Source organism: Oncorhynchus gorbuscha, linkage group LG02 (assembly GCF_021184085.1).
Source record: "Oncorhynchus gorbuscha isolate QuinsamMale2020 ecotype Even-year linkage group LG02, OgorEven_v1.0, whole genome shotgun sequence".
In the NCBI taxonomy this organism is placed as follows: Eukaryota; Metazoa; Chordata; class Actinopteri; order Salmoniformes; family Salmonidae; genus Oncorhynchus; species Oncorhynchus gorbuscha.
Genome location: NC_060174.1, coordinates 90,270,494 through 90,294,644, shown reverse-complemented (window position 1 = coordinate 90,294,644; position 24,151 = coordinate 90,270,494). Strand labels below are relative to the sequence as shown.

General features: G+C 43.1%; 1 protein-coding gene across 5 annotated transcripts in view; it reads left to right on the top strand.

The window, feature by feature from the left end:
* The window catches only part of gria4b (glutamate receptor, ionotropic, AMPA 4b), a 202,376-nt gene that overhangs the window by 162,310 nt on the left and 15,915 nt on the right, over positions 1 to 24,151 (top strand). For 4 of the 5 annotated variants that reach the window (XM_046326651.1, XM_046326634.1, XM_046326669.1 and 1 more), the window contains exons 9-12: positions 3,370 to 3,474; positions 8,231 to 8,437; positions 10,441 to 10,814; positions 23,604 to 23,802. In XM_046326651.1, coding sequence (XP_046182607.1) covers positions 3,370 to 3,474; positions 8,231 to 8,437; positions 10,441 to 10,814; positions 23,604 to 23,802 — 885 coding nt within the window. Of the gene's footprint in view, positions 1 to 3,369; positions 3,475 to 4,526; positions 4,883 to 8,230; positions 8,438 to 10,440; positions 10,815 to 23,603; positions 23,803 to 24,151 lie in introns of those variants that run through there. The other variant, XM_046326642.1, reaches the window with a different exon arrangement.

The following is a 24,151-nucleotide window of genomic DNA, read 5'->3' as shown; positions in this document are numbered from 1 at the left end:
ACTAGTGCTGTGACTGCCTCACCCACCTATACTGCACCTCACTGGCTCACCCCCCTATGCTGCACCTCACTGGCTCACCCCCCTATGCTGCACCTCACTGGCTCACCCCCCTATGCTGCACCTCACTGGCTCACCTACCTATACTGCACCTCACTGGCTCACCCCCGATGCTGCACCTCACTGGCTCACCCACCTATGCTGCACCTCACTGGCTTACCCACCTATACTGCACCTCACTGGCTCACCCACCTATGCTGCACCTCACTGGCTTACCCACCTATACTGCACCTCACTGGCTTACCCACCTATACTGCACCTCACTGGCTCACCCACCTATGCTGCACCTCACTGGCTTACCCACCTATACTGCACCTCACTGGCTCACCCACCTAATGCTGCACCTCACTGGCTTACCCACCTATATTGCACCTCACTGGCTTACCCACCTATGCTGCACCTCACTGGCTTACCCACCTATATTGCACCTCACTGGCTTACCCACCTATACTGCACCTCACTGGCTTACCCACCTATACTGCACCTCACTGGTTCACCCACCTATACTGCACCTCACTGGCTTACCCACCTATACTGCACCTCACTGGCTCACCCACCTATGCTGCACCTCACTGGCTTACCCACCTATACTGCACCTCACTGGCTCACCCACCTATACTGCACCTCACTGGCTTACCCACCTATACTGCACCTCACTGGCTCACCCACCTATACTGCACCTCACTTGCTTACCCACCTATACTGCACCTCACTGGTTTACCCACCTATGCTGCACCTTACTGCCCACACTATTATACCTTAACTCATTCATTTAGAAACATAACTATATGTTTGAATTTATATTCACTAAATGTTTAATTTTATTCTCAATTTCCATCACTGCCCATGCTTTCTAGCTATAACCATAATTGCTATACCATAATACCACGATACCATAATAACTGAATCATATTAAAAACACAATATGCACGTTTGAGCAATGAATAACTGTATGTTTAATTTAATTCTGTTTGAAATGACAGAGAGCGAACATCATGTCATTATCTGTTTATCTGTTTAGCATTGTCTGTGTCTGTAGAATCTGTGTATTGTGTATCAGTGATCTCTATATTCAAGTTGCTGCATGAATAGTATACTCAGGCTTCGGCAATCTGTGTGCGCGCCTGCGCCTACTATGTGTGTATATTTAGTGCTGTCTGTGTACTGTATGTATCGGACACCAGCCAACTACGGTAGGTGAACAGAAAGCAGTGGAGCGGTAGAGACAGAAAGTGATGGAGGGAGGAGAAGAAGAGGGGAGGAGGAGGGGAGGAGTGTGTTCATCAATCAGCAGGCTGTTTGGGTCTGCTGGCTGGCTGCGCACGCTAGGAGTCCTGTCAGGACAGGAGGGAGGGGGGGCTGGGTACACACACATGCGAACATACAGACAACTCCATTCATGCACATGCGTGCACACACATGCTCACACACGCTCACGCATGCACACACTCACACCTCTCCACCGCCCCTCAAAAGCTCATCAATCATTCCTACACTCAGCAGGGAGAGAGAGGAGCAGTTCACGGCCAGCCCGCCATCACCCCCCCCCCGTCTTCTTGATCCATGGCAGACACCACCAATTTATATGGATTTATATGGCAGACATTTATATTGACTGCCTTAGCTTGACTCACCTATTATACGACTCATGTACTGTATACTAAACATTTCAACATTGTGTACTTTAATGTACTGTGCATGACACATCCAAGCATACTGTACAATTTGTGTGGCTCTTATCCTTTGCTTGTATACACACACATTATCTCAGATACTCTCACAGATCTTCACACCACATAATGAAACAGAAATACTGGAAACTACACACCAGAAATACAATGTACACACTGAACATACACACCCTCTACACACACTGTACACATGCTGAACACACACACCCTCTATACACACTGTACACACGCTGAATACACACACCCTCTACACACTGCACACACACAATACAGTTGTGGCCAAACGTTTTGAGAATGACACAAATTTTAATTTTCACGAAGTCTGCTGCTTCAGTGTCTTCAGATATTTTTGTCAGATGTTACTATGTAATAATGAAGTATAATTATAAGCATTTCATACGTTTCAAAGGCTTTTATTGACAATTACATGAAGTTGATGCAAAGAGTCAATATGTGCAGTGTTGACCCCTCTTTTTCAAGACCTCTGCAATCCGCCCTGGCATGCTGTCAATTAACTTCCGGGCCAAATCCTGACTGATGGAAGCCCATTCTTACGTAATCAATGCTTGGAGTTTGTCAGAATTTGTGGGTTTTTGTTTGTCCACCCGCCTCTTGAGGATTGACCACAAGTTTTCAATGGGATTAAGGTCTGGGGAGTTTCCTGGCCATGGACCAAAAATATCAATGTTTTGTTCCCCGAGCCACTTAGTTATCATTTCTGCCTTATGCTCTCGGAGGATGTGTTGGTACCATTCTTTATTCATGGCTGTGTTCTTAGGCAAAATTGTGAGTGAGCCCACTCCCTTAGCTGAGAAGCAACCCACACATGAATAGTCTCAGGATGCTTTACTGTTGGCATGACACAGGACTGATGGTAGCACTCACCTTGTCTTCTCCAGACAAGCCCCAAACAATCGGAAAGGGGATTCATCAGAGTAAATGACTTTACCCCAGTCCTCAGCAGTCCAATCCCCTTTTCCTTATGCAGAATATCAATTTGTCCCTGATGTTTTTCCTAGAGAGAAGTGGCTTCTTTGCTGCCCTTCTTGACACCAGGCCAACCTCCAAAAGTCTTTGCCTCAATGTGCGTGCAGATATTCTTGTCTGTGAAGCCCTTTTTGTGCAAAGCAATGATGACGGCACATGTTTCCTTGCAGGTAACCATGATTGACAGAGGAAGAACGATGATGCCAAGCACCACCCTCCTTTTGAAGCTTCCAGTCTGCTATTCGAACTCAATCAGCATGACAGAGTGATCTCCAGCCTTGCCCTCGTCAACACTCACACCTATGTTAACGAGAGAATCACTGACATGATGTCAGCTGGTCCTTTTGTGGCAGGGCTGAAATGCATTGGAAATGTTTTTGGGGAATTCAGTTCATTTGCATGGCAAAGAGGGACTTTGCAATTAATTGCAATTCAATTGATCACTCTCCATAACATTCTGGAGTATATGCAAATTGCCATCATACAAACTGAGGCAGCAGACTGTGAAAATAAATATTTGTGTCATTCTCAAATCATTTGGCCACGACTGTACAAACACACCCTCTTCACGCACTGTACGAACACATACACCCTCTACACACACTGAACACATACACCCTCTGTCTGTCTCCAGATGGGTTACTGGACGGATTCAGACAAGCTGGTTCTGATCCAGAATGAAGCCCTCCTTCCCAATGAAATCCTGGAGAACAGAACTGTTGTAGTCACCACTATCATGGTAAGACACGCTACAACCTTACACACACACACATGCGCATACGTGCACATGCACACAAAGAGACACACAAGCACAAAAGAGACACACACACACCCTCTAGCGCGCTCACGTCTTATTGTTCTCCCAGGGGCTTTACTCTACCTTCCTCTGCCTCAGGGCAGACGTTCAGTCACACAAACACAAACATAATACAAAACACTCACCAGCATTGGCACTGCAGATGCTTTTGAGACGTTGTTACATTAGGTGTGATGGAGATGTCATTGTAAACATGTCACTGTAAGTGCAGTACCTACCATGACTAGTCTACTCCCCTTTATAAAATGCATGAGCTGTGCTCTGTATCCCTGCCAGAGACTGCTACACGTGCATTTTAAGAGTTGGTATTTAATGAGGCAACAAAGTCAGATTCTATACTCAAACACACACACGCACACACAGACGCAAATGCACACACACATACAGGTGCACACACACACACACACACGCACATGCACACGCACACGCACACGCACACACTCATACACACACATGCACTCAGACAGAAAATCTCTGGGCTGATGTGTGCTGTGATGTCAGGAGGTTGTGTCCTCCTACGTAACACTTGTTGTTTACTTAGTGGGCCTGTTTGCTTGATATTTGTTTGTTACATTCGGTTTCTCCTTCTTTTTGCACTGATACTGTAACACTCGGTTGCATGTAATGTGAACTATGGGTACTAAATCAGGATTTTCACACTACTGAGCTGAACCGAGCCGAGCCAAACCAAGCTGTGCTGAGCTGGCCTGGTAATGCATTACTCCTAGATGCTGGAACCGGGCTGACAATGTGAAAAGGAAATATCCGGGGCCAGCACAGTTCGTTCGGGTCGGCATGATAGTGTGAAAAGGGTGAAGATTTACTGTGTTTCTGAAAGTAAAGGTGGTTAGAGGAGATGGGGAGTTAAAGGAGTTGGAGATGGAGAGAACACGGTAAGGAAAGGCAGAGTGAGTAGAGGAGGGATGGAATTGGGATTGGAGAGTCATACCTCAGCAGAATCCTCCTCTTTTCAGCCCCTGGTGAGGAACCCCATTTTAAGAAACTGAGAAAATGGACACAAGCTGAGCCCAAATGACACATCCCTTATTGGGAGACTGACGGACAGTGTTGGACACAGCCAGAGCCAAAATGAACCCCCTAAAGACACAGACTGATGCAACGGAGAGATGCGTTGTGAATTCTAATGCACACCTTATTAGGAAACTGACCCAAGGGAAGGATCTATCCAGAGCCAAAATCAACCCCTTCAAGAAGACCCAAAAATCGACACAATCTGACCAAATTTTTAAGTAAATGAACAAGAATGTGGCGGGGGATTGGAGCCACAATGGACCCTTCATCCTGTCTAAAGACACATTTTTGTACTTCTAATCAAACATCACATTAACATGGTTGCGCTTAACTGTGCGTGTGCGTGCGTGTGTGTGCGTGTGTGTATGTCTGCACATGTGTGTGTTTGTGTGCAATTGGTATCAACCAACTCTAGGATATAAATGTTCTTATTACATGAATGTCCATGCCTGGCATATTGCAGGTGATTATGGCTAAAACAGTATTTGAAATATGTAGGAATAGATGTTGAGATTTTAACGAAATAACTTAAAAAAGACTGCTCTGAATCTGTCAGTTTCCATTCAATTTTTGTATATAACTGCTTTATAATACACCTTCAAAAGCACTGCCTAAGAAATCATTTTATAGAGCATGATAATATCAGTGTTTAACCATGCCGACTGTGTCGGATAGAGTCTCTAATGTGTGTTTGCACTTGATAATGTTTGTTTACTGTAATATACACTAATTAAGCTTTTACTTCAGTATTACATTCTGTGGTGACTACAATAAGACAAACAGTAACACAAACTGTTTTGGCAATGCATTGGAGGGAGAGAGAGAGAAAGCTGGCATGTTGTGTGTACATAAAACCAGAAGGGACGATCAACTCGGGAGTTGGCATTCACATGGCGGAGGGGGGGTTTTGTTTGTTGTCCATGCAATGCTTTTGTTTGTGTTTTTTCTGGCTTTCATCAGCTACCATATGGCCAAAGGAATGCTACAGTGAAAAGAGCCAGGCAGGTAGTGTCTGTTCAGCTGTTTCTCATGTAAATATGCTATTCGTTCTGATGACAAGCCTTCTTTTTGGCTCCGGAGTGGCGCAGTGGTCTAAGGCACTGCATCTCAGTGCTAAAGGCGTCACTACAGACACCCTGGTTCGAATCCAGACTGTATCACAACTGGCCGTGATTGGGAGTCTAAAAAGACGGCGCACAATTGGCCCAGCGTCGTCCAGGTTTGGCCGTGATAGGCCGTCATTGTAAATAAGAATTTATTCTGAACTGCTTGCCTAGTTAAATAAAATAATAGTAATTGGACTGGTATAGCAATCATTAATCCACAGTGGTAGCTCTGAATATGGCTAATCTCTAGACTGAAAGCAAACGCATTGGACTGTCGCTCACCTGATTCAATGGCTATATTATTCAAAGGGCTTCAGACAAAAAAGCAATTTTTTATTGGTGTTAGTCAGATAATGAATATAGTTTATAACAATGGCACTCTGACTGAATATATTTCGGCAGAGCTTGGAACCGCACACCTTTCTAACCCTACAGTATTGAACGTACCATTATGGTCCCGAGGGAAATGTCATGTTTTAACCTTCTCAGAGTGTATGTGGGATAACGTTGTACAAAAACCCTACAAGGGACCTAAGGGGAACATTGCCTAATGTCTTTAGAACAGCTCCTGTTTGCTAGGGGTATGTCAGAATAAGAAAGGGGCCTCCAGTACACATCCAATAAATACCCACTCCTACAGCTAGCATACGTCTCCTGTTTCACCATAAGGAATGAGAGATGGCTTTAAGATTGCTCTCATTCATCAAATACCCATTTCCACCTCATATCAAGGACAAGGCAACTGAATGGTGTTTTACCCCAACAGCAGCAGCTGGGGGACTTACTGAGAGCACCTCAACGTTTTCAAATATATTTTTCCACTCATGCTTGAAATGTGCTCAATTTACTGAATGTCATGCAGCCAAGTGAAAAATAAAGGTTTGATTTGTGCCATGATGACTGCGACACATAGATGTTTTGAGAGAGACAGAGAGAAAGATGTAGTATATAGTCAAGACCCATTATTTTGACGTTTATTATTGTACATACTCCTCACCTATCAGAGAGAGAGATGGAGTATGTCGTCAATACCAATCTTTATGAAGTTTATTATTGTACATACTCCTCACCTATCAGACAGACTGTGTATCTGTCAATTCGATTGTCAACTCCAACTCACACACATACACTTACTGGACTCTCTTCCTTCTACTTATGTGTGTGTACGTGCGTGTGTGTGTAACGCTATGTCTTATAAGGTTTATTACCCACTGAGACAAGCCATGATCAACTTGGACGTGGAGAGTCTGGAAACATTTCAAATCTGCTGCTGACTTTCAGCATTCTTTAAGAGTTCTTTAATTTTTTTCAATGTCCTTTCTATCTGTCTCTCTCTGTTTTTCTGTCTGTCTCGATCTGTCTCTCTGTCTGTCTGTCTCTCTCTCTCTGTCTGTCTTGCTTTCTCCGTCTATCTGTCTGTCCCGATCTGTCTCGATCGCTCTCTCTGTCTACTGTCTGTCTGTCTGTCTGTCTGTCTGTCTGTCTGTCTGTCTGTCTGTCTGTCTGTCTGTCTGTCTGTCTGTCTGTCTGTCTGTCTGTCTGTCTGTCTGTCTGTCTGTCTGTCTGTCTGTCTGTCTGTCTGTCTGTCTGTCTGTCTGTCTGTCTGTCTGTCTGTCTGACTGTGTCTTTCTGACTGTGTCTTTCTGACTGTCTTTACCTCTGTCTTTCTGACTGTCTTTACCTCTGTCTTTCTGACTGTCTGTGTCTTTCTGACTGTCTTTACCTCTGTCTTTCTGACTGTCTTTACCTCTGTCTTTCTCTCCCCCTCTCTTTCTGTCTTTCTCTTTTGCTCTCTCACTTTCTCTCTTTCTCTCCCCTTCTGTTTCTGTCTCTGTATCTCTCTCTGTATCTCTCTCTGTATCTCTCTCTGTATCTCTCTCTGTATCTCTCTCTGTATCTCTCTCTCTCTCTCTCTCTCTCTCTCTCTCTCTCTCTCTCTCTCTCTCTCTCTCTCTCTCTCTCTCTCTCTCTCTCTCTCTCTCATACTGTATCACAGTACCATTTTAAATAATAGCCAGTGTAACGTTCAATGGCTGTTTTATCGTCCACATCTGTGTTCAAGAAGTTGAAACATTGGTACATAATCTTTTAACATGAACTCCATATTTATAGAAAAGCAATCTTGTTTGTTAATTTTGGAAGATCCACACAATATCATACTGTAAGCCCTATTTGTTGCTAAATTGTGTAGGCCTATTTCTCGGTCATGTCTACAACATACATACTGTATGTGTTTCTGCACGCTTGTCTTCTGTCTATTTTTCTGTGAAAAATCCAATGGGCAAAACTGGTTGAAATGACATAATCATTACGTTCTAATGACGTCAATTCAACCAGTTTTAAAAATGTATTAAAATAATATCACTATGACGTCGCTTAAACAACATTTTGAAACTGGTTGAATTGACGTCATTACAACGTCACTCATTATGACCTGGTGTCAACCAGTTATGCTCGCTGGGCAAGTGACTGTCTGTAAGCGGGGGACATGTTTGTCAGTTTGACCCTGTGGTCCCTGTGGTGTGTGTGTCACTTTGTAGGAGGGTCCATATGTCATGTTGAAGAAGAACTGGGAGTTGTACGAGGGCAACGACCAGTATGAAGGCTACTGCGTGGACCTGGCCTCGGAGATTGCCAAACACATTGGCATCAAGTACAAGATCGCTATCGTACCCGACGGAAAGTACGGCGCCCGGGACCCAGAGACCAAGATTTGGAATGGCATGGTTGGGGAGCTGGTGTACGGGGTAAGAGGGACAGGGCACTGAGGGGTGTTTGTGCGTGTGTGTGCGTGCGGGATCGCCTTGACTTTGTTGACCCATTTTTAAAGCTTATTTGATGCAGGGTTTCACTCACACTTTACATTCATTTGTAAATCTGTTTAGTTAAAGGCAGCCAATGAACGGAAGACACAGAATCAGTTGTTTTAAACACAAAACACAGATGGCTTGACACTCGTCAGTTGTTTTAAACACAAAACACAGATGGCTTGACACTCGTCAGTTGTTTTAAACACAAAACACAGATGGCTTGACACTCGTCAGTTGGTCAGTTATCTGGACTACTTCAAATAGCTTGATCTTGACCAAACTAAACCTTGGGATAAGGGATCGTTTGGTGCTTATTAGGGTGGAAAAATTCCAGAAATCGCGGTTGGATTCCCTCTGATTCCTGGATTCTCACAACCGGGATTTATAAATGATTTTTGGGGAAAGTTATTAGAATTGTGCAACCCTAGTGCTTCTAGCTAAGAGATACAGGCTATTATAAGGTGATCGTGCTAGGGGCTAGAGCTGGGACCAGAGTAGTGTGTCAAGTGTGATAGAGGTGTAGGGGTTAAAGTGTGCTTTGTGTGTGATGTGTTACGTTTGAGAGGTGAGAGGGTTAAATGATGCCGGTGCTTAGCTACCTCCTGTCTGTTGCTAAGAGATAACAGGATTCATGTACAGGTGTAGGGGGTGTTTATACAAGGGGTGAAAAATGAAGGTACTGTACTTTAAAAGTGTGTGTGTGTGTGTGTGCATGTGTGTGTGAAAGCTTAGAGAGATTGCAGGGCTCTTACAGTGCAGAGGGAAGCTGTGAGCTCAGAGCTTAGCCCGTCAGCACTTCCCTGTCTCTAAGACCTTGCCTGGTGACCATTCACCCTCTGACAGTCCTTTTCAAAGCCTGTGTCACCGTGAAAGGTCTCCCCCCATTTCAGCCCTGTCATGTATTTTAATGGTTACTCAATGCAAGCCAACCTGTCATCTTAGTAATTAATGCTGAGGACGAGGGAATTTGTATCTCTGTTTCTTCTCTCTCTCCCTCTATGCAACATGTCGGCTTGTAATATATCAAACTTTTATTAATTTATTTGCGGATAAATCCCAAATTCCCCACTGCAGATGTCCAGGCAGGAAAGGTCGGATGTGTTGCTAAATCACTAACAATAATCTGGTTTGTGGATTTGCCGCAAAGAAGCAGTACATGTATCCTGTGTCAAATCTTTCCGTCTTGTGTTGTACGCATATTTCTCCAACGGTGTTATTTGATTCCCTTCAGATCCGAGGCCTTTCGAATTAAGCCGCTAGGATGAGAGCTACTGCCCGTCTTTTTCTATTCGAAACATTGTAAGACGTGTGCAATCAGAAAAAGTAGCTAAGTGGCAAAATGGCAAAATGAAATGAAAAAAGGTGGGATGGGGAGAAATACTGGTGGTTGTTGTTGTTGTTTGTGATTTGTGTACTTAGTGATTGTGTCAGATAGGAGGATAGACAGATGTGTGAATGATAGACATGGTCGACGAAGAAGAGAGTTCTCGGGCCGTTTCCATCAAGCGACTCAGTATGGTTTTCTTTTTATTATCAGTTTTTCCTTTTAGATAATATTACATGGACAGGAGGGACCTGATCCTAGATCAGTACTCCTGCTCTGAGATACTTGATATACATACAGCCCCTGGCTTTTCTGGCTCTGACATACTGTAGCTGACCTTGTATGTACAGTACATGTATGTCCCTTTGGGAACAATTCATCTTTAGTACAATACATTTGGATATGGGCTTGCCTCAGGCTCACACTCACTCAATGTAGTGTGTGAAGTTGACAGTGCTGAATAAGGTGGAAAGAGAACAAAAAACAGATACTGTCTACTGTTGTCTACCGTTTGTCCACAGTTTTATTAGGAGCTTAGATGACTGTCTAGTTGAAATGCTAACTACTTCCGCTATTTCCCTTCCTTCTTTCCTTCTCTCCCTACGCCCACACGCAGAAAGCGGAAATCGCTGTGGCCCCATTGACAATCACGCTGGTCCGGGAGGAGGTGATCGACTTCTCCAAGCCCTTCATGTCGCTGGGCATCTCCATCATGATCAAGAAGCCCCAGAAGTCCAAACCTGGGGTGTTCTCCTTCCTGGACCCGCTGGCCTACGAGATCTGGATGTGCATTGTGTTCGCCTACATCGGCGTAAGCGTGGTGCTCTTCCTGGTCAGCCGTTTCAGCCCGTATGAGTGGCACACCGAGGAGCCTGAAGAGGGTACCGACGGTCCGCCCAGCGACCAGCCCCCCAACGAGTTTGGCATCTTCAACTCACTCTGGTTCTCCCTGGGTGCCTTCATGCAGCAGGGATGTGACATCTCCCCGAGGTGAGAGATAGATGCATTACTACTAAGACTACAGTACACACATACTACTACAGTACACACGTACTACTACAGTACACACGTACTACTACAGTACACACGTACTACTACAACAATATATTCTGAAATATTATACCTTGGCCAGCTGAGAGATAAATATGTCACTACTACTACTCCATTACACACATAGTACTACATTACACACATAGTACTACATTACACACATAGTACTACATTACACACATAGTACTAGACTATATCCAAACATCTCTTAGGTTAGAGATATATATATATCACATATATTTATATATTTATGTGTATAGATATATACACATAAATTAAACACATAGTACTAAATTCCATCCAAATGTCCCCACAATGTCCCTTTCTTTATTGTGTTGAGTATTAAAGGCTGTTGGCCATTGATAACAGCTGCCTCAGGATGCTATGGCTCATACAGTATACATGTTTCATTCGCTGGCTAACTATGAGTCTCTTCACTGTCTGTTGCAGAACAACCATAGTTACTCCACTCTGTAGAATTTAAACTTGCACCATAGTTTTTTTGTCTCCTTAGTATTCACACCAAAATTGTCGCTTTATATCACATATGTGAAAATAGCTACAGTGGCACGAAAATGTATACATTACCCTTTGGAATTACCAGGACTTCTACATACATTGGTCATACAATTTGATCTGATCTTCATCTCAGTCAAAACAATAGACAAACACAGTCTGCTTTAACTAATAACACACAAACAATGATACGTTTTGAACACACTGTGTAAACATTCACAGTGCAGAGTGGAAAAAGTATGTGAACCCTTGGATTTAATAACTGGTTGACCCTAGGTTTGACAGCAATAACCTCAACCAAACTTTTTCTGTAGTTGAGGAGCAGACCTGCACAACGGTCAGGAGGAATTTTGGACCATTCCTCTTTACAAACCTGTTTCAGTTCAGCAACATTCTTGGGATGCCTGGTGTGAATCGTTCTCTTGAGGTCATGCCACAGCATCTCAATCAGGTTGAGGTCAGGACTCTGACTGGGCCACTCCAGAAGGCGTGTTTTCTTCTGTTGAAGCCATTCTGTTGTTGATTTACTTCTGTGTTTTGGGTCGTTATCCTGTTGCATCACTCAACTTATTTTGAGCTTCAATTGGCAGACAGATAGCCTTACATTCTCCTGCAAAATGTCTTGATAAACTTGGGATTTTTTGTTTACCATCAGTGATAGCAAGCTGTCCAGGCCCTGAGGCAGCAAAGCAGCCCCAAACCATGATGCTCCCTCCACCATACTTTACAGTAGGGATGAGGTTGATGTTGGTGTGCGGTGTCTTTTTTTCTCCACACATAGTGTTTCTTCCTTCCAACCAACTCAACTTTAGTTTCATCTGTCCACAGAATATTTTGCCAGTAGCGCTGTGGTACATCCAGATGCTCTTTTGCAAACTTCAGTCGTACAGCAATGTTTTTTTAGGACAGCAGTTGCTGCTTCCATGGTGTCCTCCCATAAACACCATTCTTGTTTAGTGTTTTACGTATCGTAGACTCGTCAACAGAGATGTTAGCATTTTTCAGAGATTTCTTTAATTAAGTCCTTAGCTGACACTCTAAGATTCTTCTTAACCTCATTGAGCATTCTGCGTTGTGCTCTTGCAGTTATCTTTGCAGGACAGCCACGCCTACCACTCCTAGGGAGAGTAGCATCATTGCTGAACTCTCTCCATTTATAGATAATTTGTCTTACCATGGACTGATGAATATCAAGGCTTTTAGAGATACTTTTGTAACCCTATATAAACACTCACAAAATTTGAGTTTGCTATTCACAAGAAGCATTGCCTGATGTGAACCATGCCTCAAACAAAAGAGATCTCAGAAGACTCAAGATTAAGAATTGTTGACTTGCATAAAGCTGGAAAGGGCAGGGCAGCTCTAACCAACATCTCTAATCTCGTCTCAATGATTGTACTCCAGGTTAGCTGACTCCTGACTCCAATTAGCTTTTGGAGAAGTCATTAGCCTAGGGGTTCACATACTTTTTCCAACCTACACTGTGAATGTTTAAATTATGTATTCAATATACACAAGAAAAATACATTAATTTGTGTGTTATTAGTTTAAACAGACTGGGTTTGTCTGTTGATGTAACTTAGATGGAGACCAGATCTAATTTTATGACCAATTTATGCAGAAATCCAGATAATTCCAAAGGGTTCACATACTTTTTCTGGCCACTGTAAATATCATTGGCCTGTAGTTTGTAATAAGAATGTCTCGTCTCTGCTTCCAGATTCTAGTTTAGCCACTGTCTGCTGTGCTGTGGTGTGTACGTGTGTGTGTTTGTGTGTTTGTGTGTTCGTGCATTGTGATCTGTCTGTTTAGAAAGAAATTGGACTGCTGTCCCATTGTCTCTGATGTGTCTGCTGTGCTGTGGTGTGTACGTTTGTGTGTTTGTGTGTTTGTGTGTTCGTGCATTGTGATCTGTCTGTTTAGAAAGAAATTGGACTGCTGTCCCACTGTCTCTGATGTGTCTGCTGTGTGTTTCATACACTGTAGTTCTGCGTTCAACAGGCATGAGAGGTCAAAGGGTATATCATCCATTACTTACTATTACCTACCTCTCGTCCGATCATGAACCACCAAAAAAGATTCAGTAACCAGTCAGTGCTGGGTGTCATTGCTTCCGGGTCAAGCTTCCTGTCTGTGACACACCTTTCTGCCCACTCACAGAGCATCTGCCTGCTGTTCTGTAGTCGTGATGAAGATCTTTAGGATTTGTGTAGTTATATTCATAGCAATTTCATGACAGACCTGGGTCAAATTTCCAAGATAATATCCTGTGTCAAATAATTAAACGTATTTGAGGTGTGCTTGGTCTAGTTTGGAGTTTGCACTTTTGGGACTATATTTGCTCTATGATACAGACAAAACTAAATCAAGCACAGTTGAATATTTAAAATGACTTGAGGTATGTATGTGACATACGTCAAATAGGTCCCGGGTCAGCTTTATGATCCTTAGAGTCATTTTAAAGGTAGACTCAGCGATATGACGTTAGCATTACAATAGCGGTTATGGTGACTTCCGCAAAACACACAAAGACAGCAAAAGGTTGACCTCCCCTGCATTATCTTTGGTTCATACTGCTGCTCGTGGTCACGTCATATCGCTGAGTTTAAGTTTAAGCTCTTGTAGTCTTTAATGGTTCCTATGGATATCTTCAGTTCCTCTAAGATTTAAGATTAAGAATGGTGTAAAATGGAGAGGAGGGACCAAAATCAGCCTGTATTTTTCAGCCCTCCTACACAGGACCAGAGCAGAGGCATACACGAGATGGAGAACACTAAGGTACATTAGACAAGAGCACCGTCGAAATGATAGCGCCCGTTACGTAGCATCCTATAACGTCCTATAGCACCTCTATCTTGAGGGAGCTATAGTGGGCCTATGATTTTGACTTAAGTCCACTTCATTTTAAATCGTCCACTTAAGTTAACTTATTTCCCATGAGAAGGGATCCTCATCCACAACATACTGTATATAATTCTGGTAACGTTCCTAAAGGTTTTCCAGAAATCCCAGTTTGGGATTCTCGCAATCAAGAGGGAATACGCAGGACAAGTAATAATCCAAATGGGAATCCTCCTTCTGCGATTTCTGGAAAACATGGGAATTTCTGGGATTTTTTCTGGAATTTTATTACTGCTACAGTTTAGTCGTTTAGTCAGTGTTTACTATTGAAACTCTACATTTCGTCTACATGTTGTCCTTATGTCTCTCCACAGTGTGGTCAGACTACTGTGTCTGTCTGTCTGTCTGTCCCACACCTATCACAGATAAAGTTGCAGTAATCCCACAGACCCTGTCCCAATCTGTCACCAAAAGTTCACTACGGAGGGGGTCGACTGAAGTTTACCCTGACAAGGGGACATGAAAATCCCCTCCACCGAGGGATTAGGGGACTTTGGGAGTGTGGAGAAAATGAGGGAATGCCAAGGGCACAGTTTTAGTGAAGGGTTTAGGACTATGGCACACCACTCATCTGCAGTGATAAGGAAAGGAAGCTTGCGTACGTGCGATGCATATACAGTGCCTTCAGAAAACGTTCACACCAATTGACTTTTTCCACATTTTGTTATGTTACAGCCTGCATTTCAAATGGATGAAATGTATATTTTGTGTCACTGGCCAACACACAATACCCCATAATGTCTTAGTGGAATTATGTTTTCAACATTTTTACAGTTTAATTAAAAATGAAAATGTCTTGAGTCAATAAGTATCAACCCCTTTGTTATGGCAAGCCTAAATAAGTTCAGCAGTTAACAGACATATCCTTTTGAGCATGGTGAAGGGAATCTACCAAGCTAACACGTGGAATTGTTTTTAGATGTTCATACAATGGATCATTTAACTATTTGATTTTGAATTTTAGTACCCCTTGAGGTATAAAAAAATATATATTGAAAAATGTTTCGATCAATTATTGAAGTTGACCTTAATTTACTATAGCCGATAGAAACACATCGAATAACACATTCAACCTTAATTACTATAGCCGATAGAAACACATCGAATAACACATTCAACCTTAATTACTATAGCCGATAGAAACACATCGAATAACACATTCAACCTTAATTACTATAGCCGATAGAAACACATCGAATAACACATTCAACCTTAATTACTATAGCCGATAGAAACACATCGAATAACACATTCAACCTTAATTACTATAGCCGATAGAAACACATCGAATAACACATTCAACCTTAATTACTATAGCCGATAGAAACACATCGAATAACACATTCAAAAATGGCAAAATAAGAGAGTAAAAAAACGTAAGGTTTTGAAGCTCGGGAAATATATACTGTATGTATTTTTGTATTGGTTACCTTCAGATGTGACCCATGACACTTGTGTGGGTTGTAGAGCAAAACCGAGAACAGTGAGATTTTAGGCTAAACCGTACATACATTTTTGTGAGAAGACCGATTTTTGGGATGTTTCCTGGTCTGATAAACAGCATTGTAGTTCTGCCACTTTTCACAGCAGATGTGGAAGGGCGACATACTGTAGGCAGATGTAGAAGGGTGATATACTGTATGCAGATGTGGAAGGGCGACATACTGTAGGCAGATGTGGAAGGGCGACATACTGTAGGCAGATGTGGAAGGGCGACATACTGTAGGCAGATGTGGAAGAGCGACATACTGTAGGCAGATGTGGAAGGGCGACATACTGTAGGCAGATGTGGAAGGGCGACATACTGTAGGCAGATGTGGAAGGGCGACATACTGTAGGCAGATGTGGAAGGGCGACATACTGTAGGCAGATGTGGAAGGGCGACATACTGTAGGCAGATGTGGAAGGGCGACATACTGTAGGCAGATGTGGAAGGGTGACATACTGTAGGCAGATGTGGAAGGGCGACATACTGTAGGCAGATGTGGAAGGGCGACATACTCTAGGCAGATGTGGAAGGGCGACATACTGTAGGCAGATGTGGAAGGGCGACATACTCTAGGCAGATGTGGAAGGGCGACATACTGTAGGCAGATGTGGAAGGGCGACATACTGTAGGCAGATGTGGAAGGGCGACATACTGTAGGCAGATGTGGAAGGGCGACATACTGTAGGCAGATGTGGAAGGGCGACATACTGTAGGCAGATGTGGAAGGGCGGCATACTGTAGGCAGATGTGGAAGGGCGACATACTGTAGGCAGATGTGGAAGGGCGAGTAGGCAGATGTGGAAGGGCGACATACTCTAGGCAGATGTGGAAGGGCGACATACTGTAGGCAGATGTGGAAGGGCGACATACTCTAGGCAGATGTGGAAGGGCGACATACTGTAGGCAGATGTGGAAGGGCGACATACTCTAGGCAGATGTGGAAGGGCGACATACTGTAGGCAGATGTGGAAGGGCGACATACTGTAGGCAGATGTGGAAGGGCGACATACTGTATGCAGATGTGGTGGATTAAGACATAGCTCATGCAAACAAAACATATCTCTAGCTTAAACCAATTTGTAAGTCGCTCTGGATAAGAGCGTCTGCTAAATGACTTAAATGTAATGTAATGTTAAACTGACAGATTTTGATGGGGATTTTTAATTATGTTCATTAGAATGAAGCATTGTTGCTTCAATAGACGTAAGGATTTGAATTACACTTTGCATGGTGTATGAATAAATCCAGTCGCTACAAAGACACAGGTGTCTTTCCTAACTCAGTTGCCGGAGAGGAAGGAAACCGCTCAGGTATTTCAACATGAGGCCAATGGTGACTTTAAAACAGACACATAGTTTAATGGCTGTGATAGGAGAAAACTGAGGATAGATCAACAACATTATAGTGTTGTTGATCTAAATGACAGTGAAAAGAAGGAAACCTATACATATTTTTTTTCTCCATAACATGCATCCTGTTTGCAACAAGGCACTAAAGTAAAACTGCTAAAAATGTGGCAAAGAAATTAACTTTATGTCCTGAATACAAAGCTTTATGTTTAAGAAGAATCCAACACAACACATTCACATTTTTGAAGTATGTTGGTGGCTGCATCATGTTATGCATATGCTTGTCATCGGCAAGGACTAGGGAGTTTGTTGGGATTTTAAAAAACGTAATAGAGCTAAGCACAGGCAAAATCCTGGAGGAAAACCCTAGGCTTGGTTTTTCTCTGACATACACTGTCAACTATGGGACCTCATATAGACAAGTGTGTGCCTTTCCAAATCATGTCCAATCAATTGAGTTTACCACAGGTGGACTACAGTCTAGTTGTAGAAACATTTCAAGGATGATCAATGGAAACAGGATGGACCTGAGCTCAATGTCAAGTCTCACATCGAAGGGTTTGAATGTTCATGTAAATAAGGGATTTCTGTTTCTATTTTGAATACATTTGCAAACATTTCTAAAAAACGTTTTTCGCTTTGTCATTGTAGGGTGTAGATTGATGAGGAAAAAATGTATTTAATCCATTTTAGAATAAGGCTGTAACGTAACAAAATGTGGAAAAAGTAGAGGGGTCTGAATACTTTCTGAGTGTGTTGCACTTTTCATGTAGCCTACTTTTGGCCAGCTAATAGCCTAACCATCGATCAAGCAACATGGACTAAACGATCAAATCCTCTTGCTACAGGATTATTTTGCTGTGACAATATATGTCAAAATAAGATCCTACATATGTACACAATCCAATGGGAGAAGAAGACCCAGTGGTGAGATGATTGACAGGTCTAAAGGTTATCTGCTACTGATGTTCCATCCTTTACTTTAATGAAGGTTAATCCTGATCGTCAGACCCCCACACAGGGAGAGAGAGAGAGCGAAAAAGAGAGGGAAAGACATACAAACACGTTTCCCCAAGGCACCCCATAATAATTAAGGCAGTAACTAATATCCCTGTGTGCTTGTCTCTGGCAGTAATGCCAGATCTCCATGGCAACGGGAGGGAGAGAGGGGAGTGTGTGTGATTGAAGTGGTGACATGGGAGCACCCTAATTGAGAACAAATCTCAGTTTAGTGTAACAAATGGCAGCCTATTCCCCGTGTAGTTCTGTACAGTGTATACTGTATAGTTCTGTATCGTTTTGTATAGTGTATAGTGAGTCATATGGTCCCTGGTCCAAAGTAGTGCCCTGTATAGGGGATAGGATGCCATTTGCCACGCATGACACTGTTTTTGACTCAGGATACTAGACAGATAATACTACATAATTTAGACTATCATAATAATATTCAGACATATTTTTGGATGCCATTAAAGCACCCAAACATTCTAGCGTAGCTAATATGTTGCCATGTCAACTTTTAACTAGATGTAAAAAAGAATGCCATTTTAATTTTGTTGGGGGGGGGTTGCAAGTGTGGTACCTTCTGTAACAAATTTTCTTGTAAGTTTTGCCGACTTTTTTTGTCCCAAAAGTATTCAGCCAGGTACTGTAAGTCATTACATTTTACAACTACCTGACTCAACCTTGACCTGTGTTGGTTACGCTGCCTTACTCTAGTCTGGTCTAATTGAGCAGATGTCATAAGTTGGGCCTGTTGGGTCAGTGCTGATTGCTTCGGTCTGCCCTACCATTTATATGAATATCATTTTGGCTTGAGAGAGTGTGAATTTGTACAGGCTCATGTACTGTCAAATAGATTTCCAGGATTTCCAGGTGTTTTAATTCTTCATCAGGGTAGCAATGGAGGGAGGGAAGTAGGGAGAGGAGGAGAGGGAGAGGGAGAGGGGGATAACATGAATAACTAAAGCAATAGTGGCTAGCCTGGGGGCGTATCATGCTGGGAACGGACAACACCTCGTCATTTATTTAGGCTCTTCTCAAGGTCAACCTTATGTGGCTCTCCTCTCTTTCTCTCTCTCTCTCTTTCTCTCTCTCTCTCTCTCTCTCTCTCTCTCTCTCTCTCTCTCTCTCTCTCTCTCTCTCTCTCTCTCTCTCTCTCTCTCTCTCTCTCTCTCTCTCTCTCTCTCTCTCTCTCTCTCTCTCTCTCTCTCTCTATATATATATATATATATATATATATATATATATATATATATATATATATATATATATATATCTTCCCTCTCTCTCTAATTAACTCTTTATACAGTATATCTCTGCTATTATGTAATATTGTGCATCACATGCTGTGATCCTAATTACCTGTCCACAAACAACTCATGCAGACATCAAATAATGAAAGTATGTGCATGGTGAGTCACACACACACACACATCTCTCTGTGGCTAACACCGGAGACGTCCCATCATCTCATTCACTTGGCTGAGAGAGATGTTGCAGTGACAGCTTTGTAGGAATTCAAGTGCATGTGTCTCTAATAGTGTGTGTGTGTCTAATCGTGTGTGTGTTATGAAAGAGTAAGGTCGCATGGTCAGTGGGGGGCTGGGGCATTTAGACCCTTAGCAAAACTAGAACCTCTATACCTCCATACAGTATGTGTGTTTCAGCAACAGGCTTGTGTGTGTGTGTGTGTGTGTGTGTGTGTGTGTGTGTGTGTGTGTGTGTGTGTGTGTGTGTGTGTGTGTGTGTGTGTGTGTGTGTGTGTGTGTGTGTGTGTGTGTGTGTGTGTGTGTGTGTGTGTGTGTGTACAGTGTATGTGTGTACAGTATGTGTGTGTACAGTATGTGTGGGTATGTGTCACCACTTCAATATGTAGGTTGCGCGTTTGTCTGTGTGAGGCTGAACCAACCTGATTACAGTGAGGCAGGCCGCTCGGACTGGCCAAAGCAGCAGCAGCCAGCAGCAGCTAGTCTATCTCTGCTTCACTGAGTGATCAATACACTGGGATACATTGGACAAGTCCCCACTCCAAAGGCAGTTAGGGCTGCATCTGAAATGGTATCCAATTCCATAGTGCAATACTTTTGACCAGGGCCCACAGACACTCATGCACACACACAATCGCAGACACAATCACATTCCCCATTGACGTTCCCAGTCCCGTCTCCCCTTGCAACACAGCTGTCTCGCTCCCGTCACCCATCTAACATGCTAAACCCAGGGTCAGACTGTACCATTCCCCATCCCATAGGGGCAACCGTATGGCAGCGATGATCCCTCCCGAGATAACAACCCCCCCCCCCTTCCTTCCCCCAGTTGGCCATGGACCATCAGGGTATGCCAATCTGTCAACATGGATGAAAGTCACTAGAGTCACCTCGGATCAACACAGACTGGAAAGAGGGAGCCCCCTGGCTAACTGTCTGTCCTTAGTCACAGCTGCTGGCTACTCGAAAGGGTGAGAATGAAACCGAGAGAGAAATAATAATAATAATAATAATAAGAGAGAGCGAGAGAGAGAGATAATCTGTACTCAAATCCAGAGTTAAGAGGGCATAGTAATATATTCTACAGCATAGCATTCAGTGTACATGCTTTGTTGCTGCGTCTCTTGTTTGGTGAGATCTTTTTGCTATATGTTGGGCACAAGCACAGCCCCAATGTGACACAGGGTGTGTGTGTGTGTGTGTGTGTGTGTGTGTGTGTGTGTGTGTGTGTGTGTGTGTGTGTGTGTGTGTGTGTGTGTGTGTGTGTGTGTGTGTGTGTGTGTGTGTGTGTGTGTGTGTGTGTGTGTGTGTGTGTGTGTGTGTGTGTGTGTGTGTGTGTGTGAGAGAGAGGTTGGTGGCATGTTCTAGGGACAAGACTAGAGGGGACACAGTGTGAAATAAGGGGAACGGGTCAGTGATGTGGAATATTTTCGGAAAGTCCCTTCTTACACCCTTTTCACATTACTGAGCAGAGCTGTACTGCACTGGCCTGGGTGTGCATCTAACATAGTCACTGTGTGCTGGAAAGAAAGGGCCATGAGAAAAGGAAGAAATGAAATAACCATCCCAGTTCAGCAGTGTACGGTTTGGGTCGGTTCAGGTCTGCACGGTAATGTGAATCATGAAAAGGCTTGTTTCAGGTCGGCATCGACTTGTGAAATGGTATGAAAATGCTGAGTTTGACAAAACAACAGGAACTGAAGGGGTTTTCACAGAGCTTCTCTCTGTGTTTGGTTTGTACCGAAGGTGGAGAGAGAACATTGTTTGTTAACTCCAATGCACCATTATGCTTGACTCTCCTCACAACCTTCCCCCCACTCGCGTCGGCTTATCTGTCTCCCTTGAGCCAACAAACAAGACAAAAACAGAGCTGAATGGAGGGAGCGCTGTGTGACGTCGTCGGTCGCTCTCCAAAGCACTGCCAGCTCTTTTCATCTCACCAATAAACATTGAAAGAAAGAAAGAAAGAAAGAGAGAGAGAAAAGAAAGAGAGAAAGAAAGAAAGAAAGAAAGAAAGAAAGAAAGAAAGAGATTGACACAGAAGCACATTGGGTTTTAATGAGCCACTTTGCCTTAAGGTGGATCTGAATATGGGCTGGATGGTGTTGTGAAGTCAGTGTGCTCTTAGAGCTCCCCCCTGTGGTAGGTTGGCAGAATAGCACTCTGTTCCCAAATTACCTATTGGCACATTGGATAAGTTATTATTATTGGGAGGGTTTGGGGGGGGGGTTATTTGTTGAGAAAGGACAGTGAAGGGGAGACGGGAAAAGTAGGTAAGATTGCGAGTCAGAAGGGCAGTAGACCGGATTTGAACCCATTCTGACTTTCAGATGTATTCAGGCCACTTGACTTTTTCCACAGTTTGTTACGTTACAGCCTTATTCTAAAATTGATTAAACATTTTTTTCCCTCATAACTCTACACACAATACTCCATAATGACAAACTAAAGAGTTTTTAAAATTGTTATCCAAAGAAATATCACATTTACATAAGTATTCAGACCCTTTACTCAGTACTATGTTGAAGCACCTTTGGCAGCAATTACAGCCTTGATTCTTCTAGGGTATGACGCTACAAGCTTGACACACCTGTATTTGGGGAGTTTCTCTGATTCTTCTCTGCAGATCCTCTCAAGCTCTGTAAGGTTGGATGGGGAGTGTGCTCTGGAGTAGGTACTTAGCTCCGTTCATCTTTCCCTCAATCCGTTCATCTTACCCTCAATCCTGACTAGTCTCCCACTCCTTGCCGCTGAAAAACATCCCCACAGCTGGCCTTCTAGGCAGAGATGCAAAGAAAAAGACATATCTCAGACTGGTCAATAAAAAGAAAAGTTTAAGATGGACAAAAGAAGACAGACACTGAACAGAGGAACTCTGCTTAGAAGGCCAGCATCCCGGAGTCGCCTCTTCACTGTTGACGTTGAGACTGGTGTTTTGCGGGTACTATTTAATGAATCTGCCAGTTGAGGACATGTGAGGTGTCTGTTTCTCAAACTAGACACTAATGTACTTGTCCTCTTGCTCAGTTGTGCACCGGGGACTCCCACTCCTCTTTCTATTCTGGTTAGAGCCAGTTTGCTCTGTTCTGTGAAGGGAGTAGTACACAGCGTTGTATGAGATCTTCAGTTTCTTGGCAATTTCTCACATGGAATAGTCTTCATTTCTCAGAACAAGAATATACTGACGAGTTTGAGCTTGTAATCAAACCCACAAATGCTGATGCTCCAGATACTCAACTGGTCTAAAGGTCAGTTTTATTACTTCTTTAATCAGACAACAGTTTTCAGCTGTGCTAACATAATTGCAAAATAGTTTTCTAATGATCAATTATCTTTTTAAATTGATAAACATGGATTAGCTAACAAAACGTGCCATTGGAACACAGGAGTGATGAAATTCCTTTTAAAATCAGCTGTTTCCAGCTACAATAGTAATTTACAACATTAACAATGTCTACACTGTATTTCTGATTAATTTTATGTTATTTTAATGGACAAAACAAGTGCTTTTCTTTCAAAAACAAGGAAATGTCTAAGTGACCCCAACCTTTTGAATGGCAGGGATTATCTTTAATCCATTTTAGAGTGAGGCTGTAAAGTAACAAAACGTGGGAAATGGAAGGAGTCTAAAGACTTCCTGAATGCACTGTATACGTGTGTCAGTGTCAGCAGCTCTAACCGCTAGACCACACATGTCACCGATACGTTTGTCTGTAACTCACTCTCACTTCTAAATGCAGTTTGTGGATTTGTGTTGATTCATAATAATGAGTGTTAGTGATGGACTCTTCTGTCTATCACACCCCCTCCTCTCCTCTTCTCTTTTCCTCACCATGCTCACTCTTTTGTTACTCCTCCTTCTCATTCTCACCTCCACACTTCCCTTATTCCTCTCCTTCCTCTCCTCCTTCCTTCCCCCGTCCTCTCTCTCCTCTCCTCCTCTCCCTCCTCCACTCTCCTTCCTCTTCCTCTCTCTCTCCCCCAGGTCTCTGTCGGGGCGTATTGTGGGTGGTGTGTGGTGGTTCTTCACACTCATCATCATCTCCTCCTACACGGCCAACCTGGCTGCCTTCCTCACAGTAGAGAGGATGGTGTCGCCTATAGAGAGTGCTGAGGACCTGGCTAAACAGACAGACATCGCCTACGGTACCCTAGACTCCGGCTCCACTAAAGAGTTCTTCAGGGTGAGTATAGTGCTGGAGTAGACACCAGCTGTGTCTGTTTTATCATATTATAGCCTTGTCCTACAGATGATCTTCATTTGAGGCAGTTACCTACAGCAACAGGAAATGTGAATTATTATGTGGATTATAATTAATGGACATTTTAAAAAAGTGAAAATCAAAGTGGAAATTAAAAACTTCAGAAGCCTTTTTAAACCTCTAGAACACTACAATATTTACATTTCCAGTTCTCCTGGAACAGGGTGATCAAATTAAGATCCTACATCTGTATTTCATAGGCTTTTTGTGTATGTAGGAATCTGAAGTTATAGGGTGAGTAGTATTGAACAGATCAGCTCACACACACACA